This window comes from Salvelinus namaycush, unplaced genomic scaffold (assembly GCF_016432855.1).
Source record: "Salvelinus namaycush isolate Seneca unplaced genomic scaffold, SaNama_1.0 Scaffold736, whole genome shotgun sequence".
Lineage (NCBI taxonomy): Eukaryota > Metazoa > Chordata > Actinopteri > Salmoniformes > Salmonidae > Salvelinus > Salvelinus namaycush.
In genome coordinates this window covers 88,652-103,762 of record NW_024061460.1, presented here as the reverse complement: position 1 = coordinate 103,762, position 15,111 = coordinate 88,652, and the positions used below count along the sequence as shown (strand labels likewise).

At 40.1% G+C, this 15,111-nt stretch overlaps 1 protein-coding gene across 3 annotated transcripts; it reads left to right on the top strand.

Annotated features, from left to right (window-relative positions):
• The first annotated feature begins 10,799 nt into the window (after positions 1-10,799).
• LOC120042640 (RING finger protein 224-like) lies at positions 10,800-12,745 on the top strand. 3 transcript variants are annotated; one of them, XM_038987463.1, is made up of 3 exons: positions 10,800-10,848; positions 11,084-11,613; positions 12,293-12,745. In XM_038987463.1, exons 2-3 carry the CDS (start codon positions 11,288-11,290, stop codon positions 12,366-12,368), a joined length of 402 nt encoding a protein of 133 aa, XP_038843391.1. In that variant the 5' UTR covers positions 10,800-10,848; positions 11,084-11,287; the 3' UTR covers positions 12,369-12,745. The 3 variants fall into 3 exon arrangements, with proteins under 3 accessions (XP_038843391.1, XP_038843390.1, XP_038843389.1); XM_038987462.1 differs by having other exon boundaries at positions 10,808-10,848; positions 11,111-11,613; XM_038987461.1 differs by having other exon boundaries at positions 10,809-10,848; positions 11,106-11,613.
• The last annotated feature ends 2,366 nt before the right edge of the window (positions 12,746-15,111 follow it).

Genomic DNA, 15,111 nt, shown 5'->3' with positions numbered 1-15,111 from the left:
TTCAAGGTCTCAACAGTGCGGGGTAGACCCATCTGTCTGCCTTTTTCTAATAATAGTCAATAACAACTATGTGTTCCTTTGTAATATTAACTAAGTGTCTCACTGTTTTGACTTTATCTAAAATCATGGATTTAAAAATAACAACATGTCTTATAGTGTCAATCTCTAAAGTCCTTACATAACCTTAATAAACCTATCTCTATCCTATCAATAATCCTAAATCATCACATATGTCATATACCCCTGTCAATTTTAATACTATTTAAATAAAAATCTTCTAATGGCCAAAACAAATGCTAACCATATAAAATCCTTTCTTTACTAATAAGCTCTCTTTCCCTCCAGGATCACTCCTCTGAGAACTGAAACCTATTTCTTTACATTAATAATTTAAATGTTTATGTACTTTCCTGCCCTATTGGCTTAAAATATCTCCTGTTCAAACCTCAATGTATCATATCATCCCATATTTATTATCGATGACAAATGGGATTTTTTCTGTTGTAATACCAAATCAATAATAGCCAATTTAAAACCTTCATAGCCAATGTTTAAAAACAGAATCCTGACTCCTCAGTGGTTCAAACTACAATTATGTTCAAGAGCTATAAACTCTATTATGATTAATGTATCTCAAAACTAGTATCCCAAGTGACCACAAATTCATTATCTTCACTGCGCCCCCCCGTGGGTGATCAAACCACCGGAGAATGCAATGAAAACAGGTCAAAGGTTACACCACCCCCTTACATTCGTGTTCCATAAAGAACCCTTTATCATAAAAAATTCCCTTGTCTAAATAAAACTCAGAAAATAAAACTCCTAATATTCCATATGAGTGTACCCCGTTAAGATATCTTGTCTCTGGGAACACGGAAACCCCTTAACCCAAACGTTTACTACAAAAACAAAACCTAATAATTATGATAATACCCTCAAATCATTCGTTTTAAATTTCCCCGATGTTTCATGTAACTCATTCACACAACTGTGATAAACGTGTACTGTCCCTTTAAAAACTCCCAGCCAGCCATACCAGTTTGCGGGCCGTTCATTGTTCCCCATAATGAAAACAGATCGCGTTTAGAATACGTTTACTTATTGTTCGAATTCTCTGGTGTTACCTAAACAAAAACCAATAACTTTTAGCCACTTTTGAAAAGTGAAGCAAAGCTATAATGCACACATTTTCCCTCTAAATGACACAACCAATTTTCTCTAGCATAATTCAATACGGCCACACCCGGTGGGGAAAGTACAAATTGTATCCCGTTCCTCCTATAATACCCAATGCTAAATTCAAAGTTGTGGTTAAATATACGGATTTGCCAATCATTATCAAATGTTGAATATATAGGTTTAGTAATTTTATCAAATAGATTAGTATAGTTCAAATAAAGATATGCGTTTACTAGCGCTCAACCTGTGTTCAGAACGCAGCAACTTTCAACAAACTCTAAATCATTGTTGACTAACTGCAACAGGCAATAGTACGGGTTCGATAAACCAAACACAAATTATCACAAAGGTTGGACCTTGAATAGAATTTACAACGTCAATCAACATCTCTCAATCAAAACCATACTGCCAGAAGTAAAGAAAATTATTTACCTGAACAATGGCCGAATCCATTCGAGTAACGTAATTGTGTATCCAACCTAATGAGGTTGTTTTACGTCGTTACAAAACAAATCATCCTGTCTCCAGCAACGTACCCTGAAAATTAGTAGCCAATACAATACCAAAACTAACTGTCTTATTCATGCCTCTAGGCAAAACATCTACTTACTCCAACGGAGTTTTGCATCAAAACTATCGTATAAGTAAAATCAACTTACTCCACTCCAAAGTGTAAACTTACCATATACTTCGCTAAATTTATATCGCATGTCAGCCAATCCATAACAACAATAACATTAGTCTGTAAATTTAACCTAAATAAGTTATTAAATGTATTCTCTCTACTCCGAATTGGTTTTAAGTTTTTCTCTATGTCACCAGCATTCAAACAGGCTCCCCGTCGACTGGGAGACCGTTGAGTGTGGCAATGCTGCCCTCTTCTGTCCATTCTCTGTACAGCTCTCCACCCAGTCTATTCAACCTTCTCAATTTGAGCCATATTAGTTTCTTATTATAACTTTTGTTTTATAATTTTTGTTTTTATCTGTTATTACCTAGTTAGACTAGAGTGTCTGTGACAAATAATGTGAGATTATAGTATGTGGTTAATATGTAACTTAAGTATATATGGTTATGTAATTTATATACATGTCCTTACTTTTCCTTGCATAAAAGCCTGATACAATACATACAGAGGGATACAATCATAAAGCAAAGCAATCATACAGTGTGACTTGTCTTATATCCAACACGTCTTATTCAATCAGTAAACTTGTCTTATCTCCAAAACATTGCCGTTAGATCATTTGCGCATATAACCTAACCTCTCTTCACCAACGCTTTGACGTTTACTTGTAACAGGGAACATGTCTTATACAGTGTATTGCCGTCGAGGGTCCACCTAGACTTGTCTTATAATCCAATACTTCTGCCTTTCCCTGGACTATGTTGCCGTCCACTTTAACATTAAGCGACAATTTGTCTTATATCCAACACACCATGTAAACACATAAAAATCCGTGAACCCGGTATATTGCCGTTCAATTATTAGAACTTGTCTTATTTCCAATATTCCGCCATTCACGGTGGTTGTGTTGCCATTGTCCTCACTCGCTTCCCTAATCTTATAGACATTTGAGACAACCCTAGCTTTCATACATACACACACACAATCAGGCTTTTAATTTCACGTCATACACGTACAGTCATTCCATTGTTATTCTGTTGGCCAACTGAAAATGCATTCGCCATCAAGTAGTACGTAATGAAATAATACGTAATTAGTTTTATCCTTACTTTACTGTAGTGAACATATGGTTCGAAAATTTAGTAACTTACACCAGTTAGGTTTTCTCACAAAATAAATTTGGTTAAAGTCAATATGCAGAATTTCAGTTATGAAACAATAGGCTCTGCTTACCTGTTTTTTAGTAGACCGGTCTTTTTGTGAGAGGACCCCATCTGGCGACAGTCTAGGCCAAAGGCTGGATGACTCAATGTCCAGCGAAGTTCCCTCAGATCACGTCGGGGTCACCAATTGTTAGGGTTGCGAAAGTTCAACTGAGATAGGAACAGTAGCACACCTGAACTTGGTTAAAATAATTGTTTAATTCAAAAGTTAATAAATGGCAAATACAATTTCCGTATATACGGGTTCAATGTTTCATCACGCAGGATAAGACAGAGAACTGATTTGTTCCTGACAAAGATAGTATATTATACTCGTGACAGAGATTAGTTCCCGCTTCCGAGCCGGCCTGTCAGAGTAGAGACTGGGCGTGGTTTAGACTTACCCAGCCTATCGTTGATGTTGGCACATAAGCTGGTCCCAGCTTCTTTGCGCTTTCTGGTGTCCTTTCATTGTTGCTGTGTAGATTACGCTCCCTCACCCCAGAGACTGGGGTCAGACAGTTTTATAACATTGTCTGAGATATCTGCACCTGTATACATTGTCCACTGTTCTCACTCAAGGCTAACTGCAGCTTCCCAGCACTCTTATCTGAGCTAACTGTTACTTCCAGCACACACACACAGACATCCAGGCGCCCAGACCAACAGTTTGTCAATATCCAATCACATTTAATACAGTTGCTAATCACGTTTGTTATAGTATTCAATCTCATATGATATAGTTGCTAATATTCAATCACGTGTGTTATAGTATAACTCAGAACCTCACATATGTTAGGGTTAGGGTTAGCCCTAACCCTAACCACAGTCAGCAGTCTCATGATTCACCCCCTCCTGTGTCTCTCTAAGATTAGCACAGTCTCGGTCACACAGTACAGCGCCCACAGCGCCCTTTTTAACACACACACATTTCAGACTGATACATTTGTTGCGTACACACACATATTTCACACTGATACAGCGCTCTCTTTAACACACACACATTTCAGGCTGATATTCATGGTTAGGCCCTGAGCACTGGTAAAAGTAGAGACTAATGGAAAATACAGGTTCACATGAGTCAGTAATTCAAACTTTAATGCATAAGAAGCCCTACTAGCTTATAGTTAGTTAAGCATGTCAAAAAACCTTATAAAACCCCACAAGAGCTAGCCAAGACGAGCCGGTCATTTATGTCGACATACATATCTAGCTAGCTGGTTTAGCTAGATGAGCTGGTTTAGCTAGCTGGTTTAGCTAGCTGGTTTAGCTAGATGAGCTGGTTTAGCTAGCTGGTTTAGCTAGCTGGTTTAGCTAGCTGGTTTAGCTAGATGAGCTGGTTTAGCTAGATGAGCTGGTTTAGCTAGATGAACTACTTATCCCATTACAAGCCTATTGTAACTTAGTTAGCTTGCTAACGTCAATATCACACTCGGACGTAACCCTACGAAAACATCGCGTTTCAAGCAATCAACATACCTGATTTTATTTCACAGTGTAATGTCAAAGATCAGTACAGTAATGTGTTGAAATCCCACATAGGAGAGCAGATTATCCCGATGTAACGTTAACAGCTAGCTAGGAGCGATAAACTAACGTTAAAACTAACTAGGCCTTCATTGTTGTCCAACAAAACAGACGTAAGCAAACACACACAAGTAGGGAGCGGTTCCGGTCGGGAAACAGTCAACTCGGGTTGTAATAAAATTAAATCAAAAGTAGTTACATAATAAAAACGTATTTTCTTTCAATAACAAACACTTCCTTCAAAAGCTACGGGAACAAACGACGTAATGTCTCAGCTGCTAACCTGACGTAGCAGACGTAGAAAGCCCTGAAGTAGAAAGACCGTCATGGCTGGAAGGGATCAATATTTTGTGAGCATGTATTTTTCCTAGCAGGTTAGGATAATGCCGAGGTAAATACAGTTTCAGGTTAGATATTCGACGGATATTCGCCTGTAATTTTCCTTACGTCCACCAACAGCAGTTAGGGACCGTCAACATAGTGACAAATCGACATTTTCACATTTCAATAGCTCTTTAATTATTACTTCTAACACTTTCAAAACTGGTTGTAGCGAATCCGATGGACACACATTGCACACACTTTTTTTTTGTCGATTTACATCTCACACTATTTTAAATTATTTATTTACATTTTTGAATCTCAATAGCTCTTTGGTCATATGACCTACTGACTTCAAACAAGGTTCAGGATGTACTCTCAGTGGGCCTACACATTGCACACCCTTTAGTTTGTCCATTTTCATCTCACACATTTTTACATGAATTTTTCAAACGTTCAAATTTCAATAGCTCCTTGGTCATGTTACCTAATGACTAGCCATTTCACATCCGTTACACAAGGTGCAGAATGTCCACTGACTACCCTTATATAGTCAGTGGACTATAGTTATTCCATTGTACTGGATGTAATACATATTAGCATTTTACATACATTCATAAGTGTAATACTTTTTTATGACATACTGTGAAAACCTCTCTTGGCTGCTGGCTCTGTCACTTTCAGACATGCGCAGAGCAGACTGAAAGGGGAAGGGTAGCTCTTGACTTGAACCACTGGGGTTCTCTGTAAAGAGAGAGTAATCCAAAAGGCACAGACACACCCCTTGACTTTCAATTGGCACCCTTGACCTGTATGTATTCTCTCCTGATTGGTCTCCGGGGTGCTTAGTCAATGGGAACTCCGTTGCCAGCCCCATCATAACATTTTTACACAGTCTGGCTGTCTGACTAAAGTGCCAGTGGTATGAGAAGAGACATCCTCCTTTGTATTTATGGGGAACAAATATTTCCAAACACTTATCCTATCCTTGGACAGAAGGATAGGATAGAAGACACAATGCGTCAATTACGAATTACTATTCCGTGAGTAACCTCAACCTTGTGGGTCTGTGGGTGTTTGGGCCAATAAAGTGGCAACTCAATTCTACCACTGACTAGTCTCTCATGCCCCTATGAACGGGGACACAGGGCAATAGTTTTTAATCTAAACCAGCCCTTGTTTTACTGGAGTACACTAACCCCTCATTGGGACTCTTTTCTTGACACATAGTAGCAGTTTACCAGATAAGATGTCAAGAAGATCAAAAAGTAGCTTGTTGTAAGGGTGTATTACGTCCTGTGCTGGCCATATTGTCATATCCATTTTGGATTCTGAATGGTAAAATCACAGCTGAAAAATGCCTCTATGTCAAATCAAATCAAATCAAATGTATTTATATAGCCCTTCGTACATCAGCTGATATCTCAAAGTGCTGTACAGAAACACAGCTTAAAACCACCAAACAGCAAGCAATGCAGATGTAGAAGCACAGTGGCTAGGAAAAACTCCCTAGAAAGGCCAAAACCCAGGAAGAAACCTAGAGAGGAACCAGGCTATGAGGGGTGGCCAGTCCTCTTCTGGCTGTGCCGGGTGGAGATTATAACAGAACATGGCCAAGATGTTCAAATGTTCATAAATGACCAGCATGGTCAAATAATAATAATCACAGTAGTTGTCTATGTATGTGTATACTGTATGTGGGAATGTCTGTCCTACATGTAGTGTTGATACATGGAATATTACTTAACTGCATATATCATAAATTGATATTGCAAATAGAAGTACTTTGGTGCTTACAATTCATTCTCTATTGTCATTGATTTGATGGGCACTGTCATCCGTGATCTTTGTGATATGACTTTTCTTTAAGCACGTACTGATTCAACTGTCACTTCATATATTTTTCTTAAACGTCTACAAACGCTCTACATGTACTCACACTGTGATAGGGTTGGATCCTCAATGCTACTTTTATTATTGTCCTTTAAATGGTTCAGTGCCTATAATTTAGGCTGTGTGTAGAATGGGGCATAAAGGGAATTACCTCTACTAGATTATAGTGATAAGGAAATCAGCATACAGTTTTGGCCTGTGTATTTATTTGCCTATAAACTAATCAGAATTCCTTTATGTTTACATTAAAAAAAAGAGAATACTTCAAAATGAGACGACTGGGTGGACATAAAGTGGAAAGGAGGGGAAATAACTCCCACCATGCAGCAGGACACCTTCAGCTGTGGGGTCTTTGTAATGCAGGTTTGATAGTTATATTTTCAATAATGAATGGTTAGCTGTTATGTGACAATTAGGTTAAAAACTCTATTGAATTTTTGGGGTGTAGATGGCCAAGGAGGTTGCACAGAACTACCCCAAACATCCCCTCCCCAAACATCCCCTCCCCAAACATCCCCTTCAAAAACACATGGAGCAACAGTGGAAAGAAATGGCTGAGGATTTTACTAAAAATGTCTGGTATGTAATGACATTTAGTTCAAAGTAAATGTTAATTCTTTATTTTTATGTAGTAGTGTGGGACAGCCATATGTTCAGTTCATGCCTATGATTTCAGAGTTCAACAAAGCCAACAACTGCTTTATGTGTGCCACTGATAAAGAACCTGGATGTGGCCCAAAGACTGACTGGGTTAGTAACTTTATTTAATATGTATATAATCTTTTGACAACAGTGACGGCATGTAAGACAATTTATGATATATTACAATGGATGGCTAATTCATCCTACTGCCTTGATATGTTATATTATTTGAAAGTTTGAAAAATTCATGTAAAATCGAGTGAGATGAAAATGGACAAAACTCAAGGGTGTGCAATGTGTAGGGCCACTGAGAGGACATTCTGAACCTTGTTTGAAGTCAGTAGGTCACATGACCAAGGAGCTATTGAAATTAGAATGTAAAAAAGTTTGTGCTTTGTTTACGCTCCCTAACTAATTCATCTAGGAATACAAAATGCTGCTCACATTTCCACACGTTTATTAGCTTTGGAAAGCAAATTCATGTCCAAATCATGAAAATAAGACCTGTGCAATGTCGTGTGCAAATTTTCCAACATTATGACACTTATTTGGAGTCTGTGGCTCAAGTGGTTTGAAAACTATTAAGGTTTGAATGGGAGAATATCCATCGAATATCCAACTTGAATCTGTTTTTACCTCAGACAGGATAATTAGGTTACGGTTAGGAAAATGGATAACGATTTGGCTAGGGTTAGCTAAAATGCCCACACAAAAAAAAGTATGTCCTATTTCCGTTTTTCAGAGGTAACGAACGTTAGGTTGAAAACACTGAATCCACAGATAGAACAATGAGATGTAGTTACATGTCTTTAATGTATCCCTGAAAACCGTATTTTAGCGTTTTCTGGTGACTCCGCAACGGCAAATAATACCTATTATATTGACAAGTTAGTCGTGGAAACGCTAACTAAGAAGGAACCGGTCGGACCATTCTAACCAATGAGAGGGCAGATAAGTGTGTGAACAAGAGCCACAACTAAATAGTTTTACTCAAAGTTGCCGGAATGCCACATGCATGCAATTTTATCAACACATTTGTAACAGCCTAAACATTACGAAACAGCTATTAGATCAAATAAGCCTCATATTATTCGACACTCTCTCACAGACCTCCGTACAAAAAAATGGTTTTGGGTTGAGTAAATCCTCTCCCTTCGCCTCTTCCTCTCTGACATAATCTGCTGCTAAACTCTGAATTTACTCTGAAGTAAATATAGGAAGAGCTTGTGTACCAATGGATGGATTGGATTATGCTAAACCGCGGGTCACTGGTCTATGGCCCGTAACGTGAAATGGTTTAAAGCGGTAAGAGAAGAGTACACTTATCAACAGTAATCGGCACTGCTAGGTTGTTGTAATTTGTCAACAACAGTGGTGTAAAGTACTTGAACTGTGCCACTGTCTCTTATCTAGAAGAGATAACGCTTCCTTTGAACTGTGTCTCTTATCTAGAAGAGAAACTGCTTCCATTGAACTGATTCTGTACATAAATACTACAATAACAAGGCACGTAAACAGAGAGGGTTCTACAAGTCCACAGAGAGGGTTCTACAAGTCCACAGAGAGGGTTCTACAAGTCCACAGAGAGGGTTCTACAAGTCCACAGAGAGGGTTCTACAAGTCCACAGAGAGGGTTCTACAAGTCCACAGAGAGGGTTCTACAAGTCCACAGAGAGGGTTCTATAAGTCCACAGAGAGGATTCTACAAGTCCACAGAGAGGGTTCTACAAGTCCACAGAGAGGGTTCTACAAGTCCACAGAGAGGGTTCTATAAGTCCACAGAGAGGATTCTACAAGTCCACAGAGAGGGTTCTACAAGTCCACAGAGAGGGTTCTACAAGTCCACAGAGAGGGTTCTACAAGTCCACAGAGAGGGTTCTACAAGTACACAGAGAGGGTTCTATAAGTCCACAGAGAGGATTCTACAAGTCCACAGAGAGGGTTCTACAAGTACACAGAGAGGGTTCTACAAGTACACAGAGAGGGTTCTATAAGTCCACAGAGAGGATTCTACAAGTCCACAGAGAGGGTTCTACAAGTACACAGAGAGGGTTCTACAAGTCCACAGAGAGGATTCTACAAGTCCACAGAGAGGGTTCTACAAGTCCACAGAGAGGGTTCTACAAGTCCACAGAGAGGGTTCTACAAGTCCACAGAGAGGGTTCTATAAGTCCACAGAGAGGGTTCTACAAGTCCACAGATAGGGTTCTACAAGTCCACAGAAAGGGTTCTACAAGTCCACAGAGAGGATTCCACAAGTCCACAGAGAGGATTCCACAAGTCCACAGAGAGGGTTCTACAAGTACACAGAGAGGGTTCTACAAGTTCACAGATAGGATTCTACAAGTCCACAGAGAGGGTTCTACAAGTCCACAGAAAGGGTTCTACAAGTCCACAGAGAGGGTTCTACAAATCCACAGAGAGGGTTCTACAAGTCCACAGAGAGGGTTCTACAAGTCCACAGAGAGGGTTCTACAAGTTCACAGATAGGATTCTACAAGTCCACAGATAGGGTTCTACAAGTCCACAGAAAGGGTTCTACAAATGCTTTCCCCTCTCCGGTGAAAATTCCCTTGCAAATCAGATTGATCCATCATAAACTGGACGTACAATAAGTATAAACCACATAAGTAGCACCTTCTTGATATTAAGTTGCACCCCCTTCTGCCCTCAGAACAGCCTCAATTCGTCAGGGCATGGACTCTACAAGGTGTCGAAAGCGTTCCACAAGGATCGTTGCCCACGTTCACGCCAATGCTTCCCAAAGTTGTGTCAAGTTTGGTGGATGTCCTTTCGCTGGTGGTGGACTATTCTTGATACACACGGGAAACTGTTGAGCGTGAAAAACCCGGCATCATTGCAGTTCTTGACACAAACCGGTGTGCCTGACACCTACTACCATATCCCATTCAAAGGAACTTAAATCTGTTGTCTTACCCTTTCACCCTCTGAATGACACACATACACAATCCATGTCTCAATTGTCTCAAGGCTTAAAAATCCTTCTTTAACCTGTCTGTCTCCTCCCCTTCATCTACACAGATTGAAGTGGTTTTAACAAGTGACATCAATAAGGGATCATAGGTTTCACCTGGATTCACCTGGTCAGTCTATGTCCTGAAAAGAGCAGGTGTTCTTAATGTTTTGTACACTCAGTGTACGTGCCCTTTGTAGACATGAACACCTGCCCTGTAAATGTCAATACACGGCCCTGGCAATTCTCCTGAAGTGACCTACTATGCTATAGAAGTGACCTTGAAGTGTTTAACTCGTTCCATGGTACTTTCCTGCCTCACCTGAGAGTAGAGGAGGTGAGAGACCGCCCTTTCTGGGAAAATAACACCATTTAGTCTCCTCCCCCAAAGCTTAAAATAAGAGCACACACACTCTTCTCTCTCACACACAAAGTTTAGTTGTTGGATAGTTGGTCGCTGTGCTGAAAATCTTCCAGAACCTGTAAGTAAAATATTGCCTCTAATTGATAATGATAAAAGTGAAAAGGTTTGTCTATATCTGATAACTATGGATGTTATAAATGTGTGTGATATTTTTCAAGATATTTTTGTTCTTCATGTCTTCAGAAAAACCTGACAGCCTGTTGATTTAAGATATGTTATTACATTAGATATGTTTACATAGTGCCAGTGATGAAGTAATCTAATTTAATTGAACATCTTAATGTCTTTTGCAGCTTCCTGACCTACGCTCCTAAGCACAGATCTAGGATCAGCTCATCCTCATCAAATCCAAACCAGGACGTTTAGAATTCACAAGGGGAACACTGACCTCAGACCAGCGTTTAAACCCCACGTCTTCCTGCCTAGACACTGACTCTCTGTCCAGAGTTCCTCTGTGCTCCAGCCGTATATCCATCCAGCCAGCCATCCATCCAGCCATGGGTCTGATGAGCGAGGACATGGAGTGCTGCGTCTGCCTCCAGCCCTACTCTCGTAGGGAGAAGATCCCTCGGATGCTCCACTGTAAGCACACATTCTGTGGGCTGTGCTTGCAGGCGATGTCCAGGCTCCAGAGCGGCCTACTGACAATATGCTGTCCCCTGTGCCGTTGGATCACCTGCACCGTGCCCAGCCTCACCCTGTCGGGGTCGCTGTGGGTTAACACTGAGATCTGGGACCAGATACTAGACACACAACAGGAAGAGGAGGAGGAAGAGAGGAAGGAAGCTAACAGACAGACACAGACCACTACACAGTACACATGGTGAGTACCCCAGGCAAAGGTGGATGGATTGATAGACTGATTTAGAAACCTGGAGAAACCTTCCTCTGCTCCCTGCTCTTCCTCTCATTTTGTTCTGTCTCTGTTGCTCTCTCTCTGCCATTACTCTCTGCCATCACTCTCTCTTTTGCTGCACTCTGCTCTCTCTCTCTCACGTTTTCTCTCTCTCTGCTATCACTCTCTCTCATATCTCACTTGTTCTCTCTCTCTCTCTTTCTCTCTGCTCTCTCCCTTTCTGTATCACTATATCTGTTGGTCTTGATTTCTCTCTTCATCAGTTGTATTATTGTACTGTGATGGTATTACTTTAGGTCACAGTTTCCTTACGTTGATCGTATTATGCAGCTAGTACAGCTCCCTTTTTAGGTTCAGAAGTCTGTTCAATTACTAAATTGTAATTCTCTCTCTCTCTCTCTCTCTCTCTCTCTCTCTCTCTCTCTCTCTCTCTCTCTCTCTCTCTCTCTCTCTCTCTCTCTCTCTCTCTCTCTACTCTCTCTCTCTCTACACTCTCTCTCTCTACACTCTCTCTCTCTACACTCTCTCTCTCTACTCTCTCTCTCTCTACACTCTCTCTCTCTACACTCTCTCTCTCTACACTCTCTCTCTCTACACTCTCTCTCTCTACACTCTGTTTATTTCCCCCTACTCTCCTGTCCTCCAGGTCTCCATCAAAGCATTGTGGCCTGAGGATCAAACTACAGAATTTCCTGAGGAGGATGAAGCACAATGTACTGTAAACCGAGAAGAGGAAGAGCAGAGAAGAAGAAGACTGTATTTGACCATTTCAGAGTAGGAGATACTCATTGAGTAATGAAGATAATTCACCAAACAGGACCGACCGGTGATTTTCAAAAATGAGGCAATATTGAACCAATTATTAATATGCTTGGGTTTGATTGACTTTGGGTATGTATAATGTTCTCAGTCAACAGTCCTGGTAAAATAAGGGTTAAATAATAATATTAATAATAAAGGATGGATTGGGGGAGGGAATAAAAAATAAGATTTTAAATGGATTGAGGATGAAAGAAAGATGAAGGAAGTTATGGAAGGAAGGAAGGAAGGAAGTTATGGAAGGAAGGAAGGAAGTTATGGAAGGAAGGAAGGAAGTTATGGAAGGAAGAAAGGAAGTTATGGAAGGAAGGAAGTTATGGAAGGAAGGAAGGAAGGAAGTTATGGAATGAAGGAAGGAAGTTATGGAATGAAGGAAGGAAGTTATGGAAGGAAGGAAGGAAGGAAGTTATGGAATGAAGGAAGGAAGTTATGGAAGGAAGTAAGTTATGGAAGGAAGGAAGGAAGTTATGGACGGACGGACGGACGGACGGACGGACGGACAGACAGACAGACAGATAGAGGGGTGAAGGTTAGAGACTGTATGCTGTACAATGTGTGCCGTTTACAATACAATATACTGTGAACTATGTTTCTAATAGATGTTTAATGATTTGATAAAAGGTGTATTACTGCATGAAGGGAAGTGGATGTGTAGTATTTATTGTTACATCATTTAGAACAGTTTCATATTGCAGAGTGTTGTTTTTATCAATGTAATTGTCTGCATCATTTCCAATCCCCCATATAAGGGAAGTGGGATTTGTTCATCCTCATTTGACATGTTTTATTTATCTGTTCTGTTTGAAGAACATGTTTTTTATACTGGAATTATATTTATTGGTTAATAAATACATCCACTTTAAAATAACCCTGTCTTAGAGTTGTGAAATTGCTTATTATTATCATTACATTAGGAAAGTAACTGTCCGATATCCAACTATTTATGGCCCCCAAATAGAGTTGTGGGTGTTAATCCACTACACATTCTACACTACTATTTCCTACAACACAAAACAAACACAAAACATTCCACTGTCCTTGGTTGTGGTGTGTGCAGTACATGACTGAAATCCCTCTCTGTCGTCATCATGTTTCAGAGAACCCTGTACGCATTCTAGCATATGAGATTCCCTAAAAACACGTCAGTTCGATCAATAACTGGAATTTACTTTTTCATAGCAGGTTAGGAGAATTTACACAGCAGGTTAGGAGAATTAACTTTGCAGGTTAGGAGAATTAACGTTGCTGGTTAGGAGAATTAACGTTGCTGGTTAGGGGAATAAGGTTAAGGTTAGGAAAAGGCTTAGGGTTAGCGAGAATGCTCTCCTAACCAGCTACAAAAGTCACTTCTGGTCGTAGCTGTATCGAAGTGGTGTGTTTTTAGGAAGTCCTTCTGTGATTGGTGGAACTCATGTCTGTTTTGTTTGTGTACGTTTCATTACATGCTGTGAGTTATTGCATTGGTCACTAGGCTGTCTTGAAACCATGAAAAAGCTCTTCAAATAGACAGACAGGTTGTGTCTGAAATGGCACCTATTCCTTATATAGTATACTACTAATGACCAGGGACAGATAGTACAGTATATAGTATACTACTTTTGACCAGGGCCCGACTAGTACATTATATAGTATACTACTTTTGACCAGGGCCCATCTAGTACAGTATATAGTATACTACTTTTGACCAGGGACCGGATAGTACAGTATATAGTATACTACTTCAACCAGGGACCGGCTAGTACAGTATATAGTATACTACTTTTGACCAGGGCCCGGATAGTGCAGTATATAGTATACTACGTTTGACAAGGGACCGGCTAGTACAGTATATAGTATAGTACTTTTGACCAGGGCCCGGCTAGTACAGTATATAGTATACTACTTTTGAGTAGTTTCCGGATAGTGCAGTATATAGTATAGTACTTTTGACCAGGTACCGGCTAGTGCAGTATATAGTATACTACTTTTGACCAGGGACCATCTGGTACAATATATAGTATACTACTAATGAACAGGGCCCGGCTAGTACAGTATATAGTATACTACTTTTGACCAGGTACCGGCTAGTACAGTATACAGTATACTACTTTTGACCAGGGACCGGCTAGTACAGTATATAGTATACTACTTTTGACCAGGGACCGAATAGCACATTATACTGTACAGGGAATAGCATGCCATTTCAGACAGATGGCGACATGAGTTGACACGTCCTGGGTTGTGTTTGTTGTCAGTCAACCCATGAGCCAATCAATTCAGTTCGGCTTCGTGAGTCTCCCTAACTGTGGTTATACAGGGATTTAGAGACCAATATGTTTAAACATCCAATGGACTTAGCTGACTAGTATAGCAACAACAGTCTGTATAGACCCTAATGAGGAGACAACAGTCTATATAGACCCTAATGAGGAGACAACAGTCTATATAGGCCCTAGTGAGGAGACAACAGTCTATATAGACCCTAATGAGGAGACAACAGTCTATATAGACCATAATGAGGAGACAACAGTCTATATAGACCCTAATGAGGAGACAACAGTCTATATAGACCATAATGAGGAGACAACAGTCTATATAGACCCTAATGAGGAGACAACAGTCTATATAGACCCTAATGAGGACACAACAGTCTATTTAGACCATAAT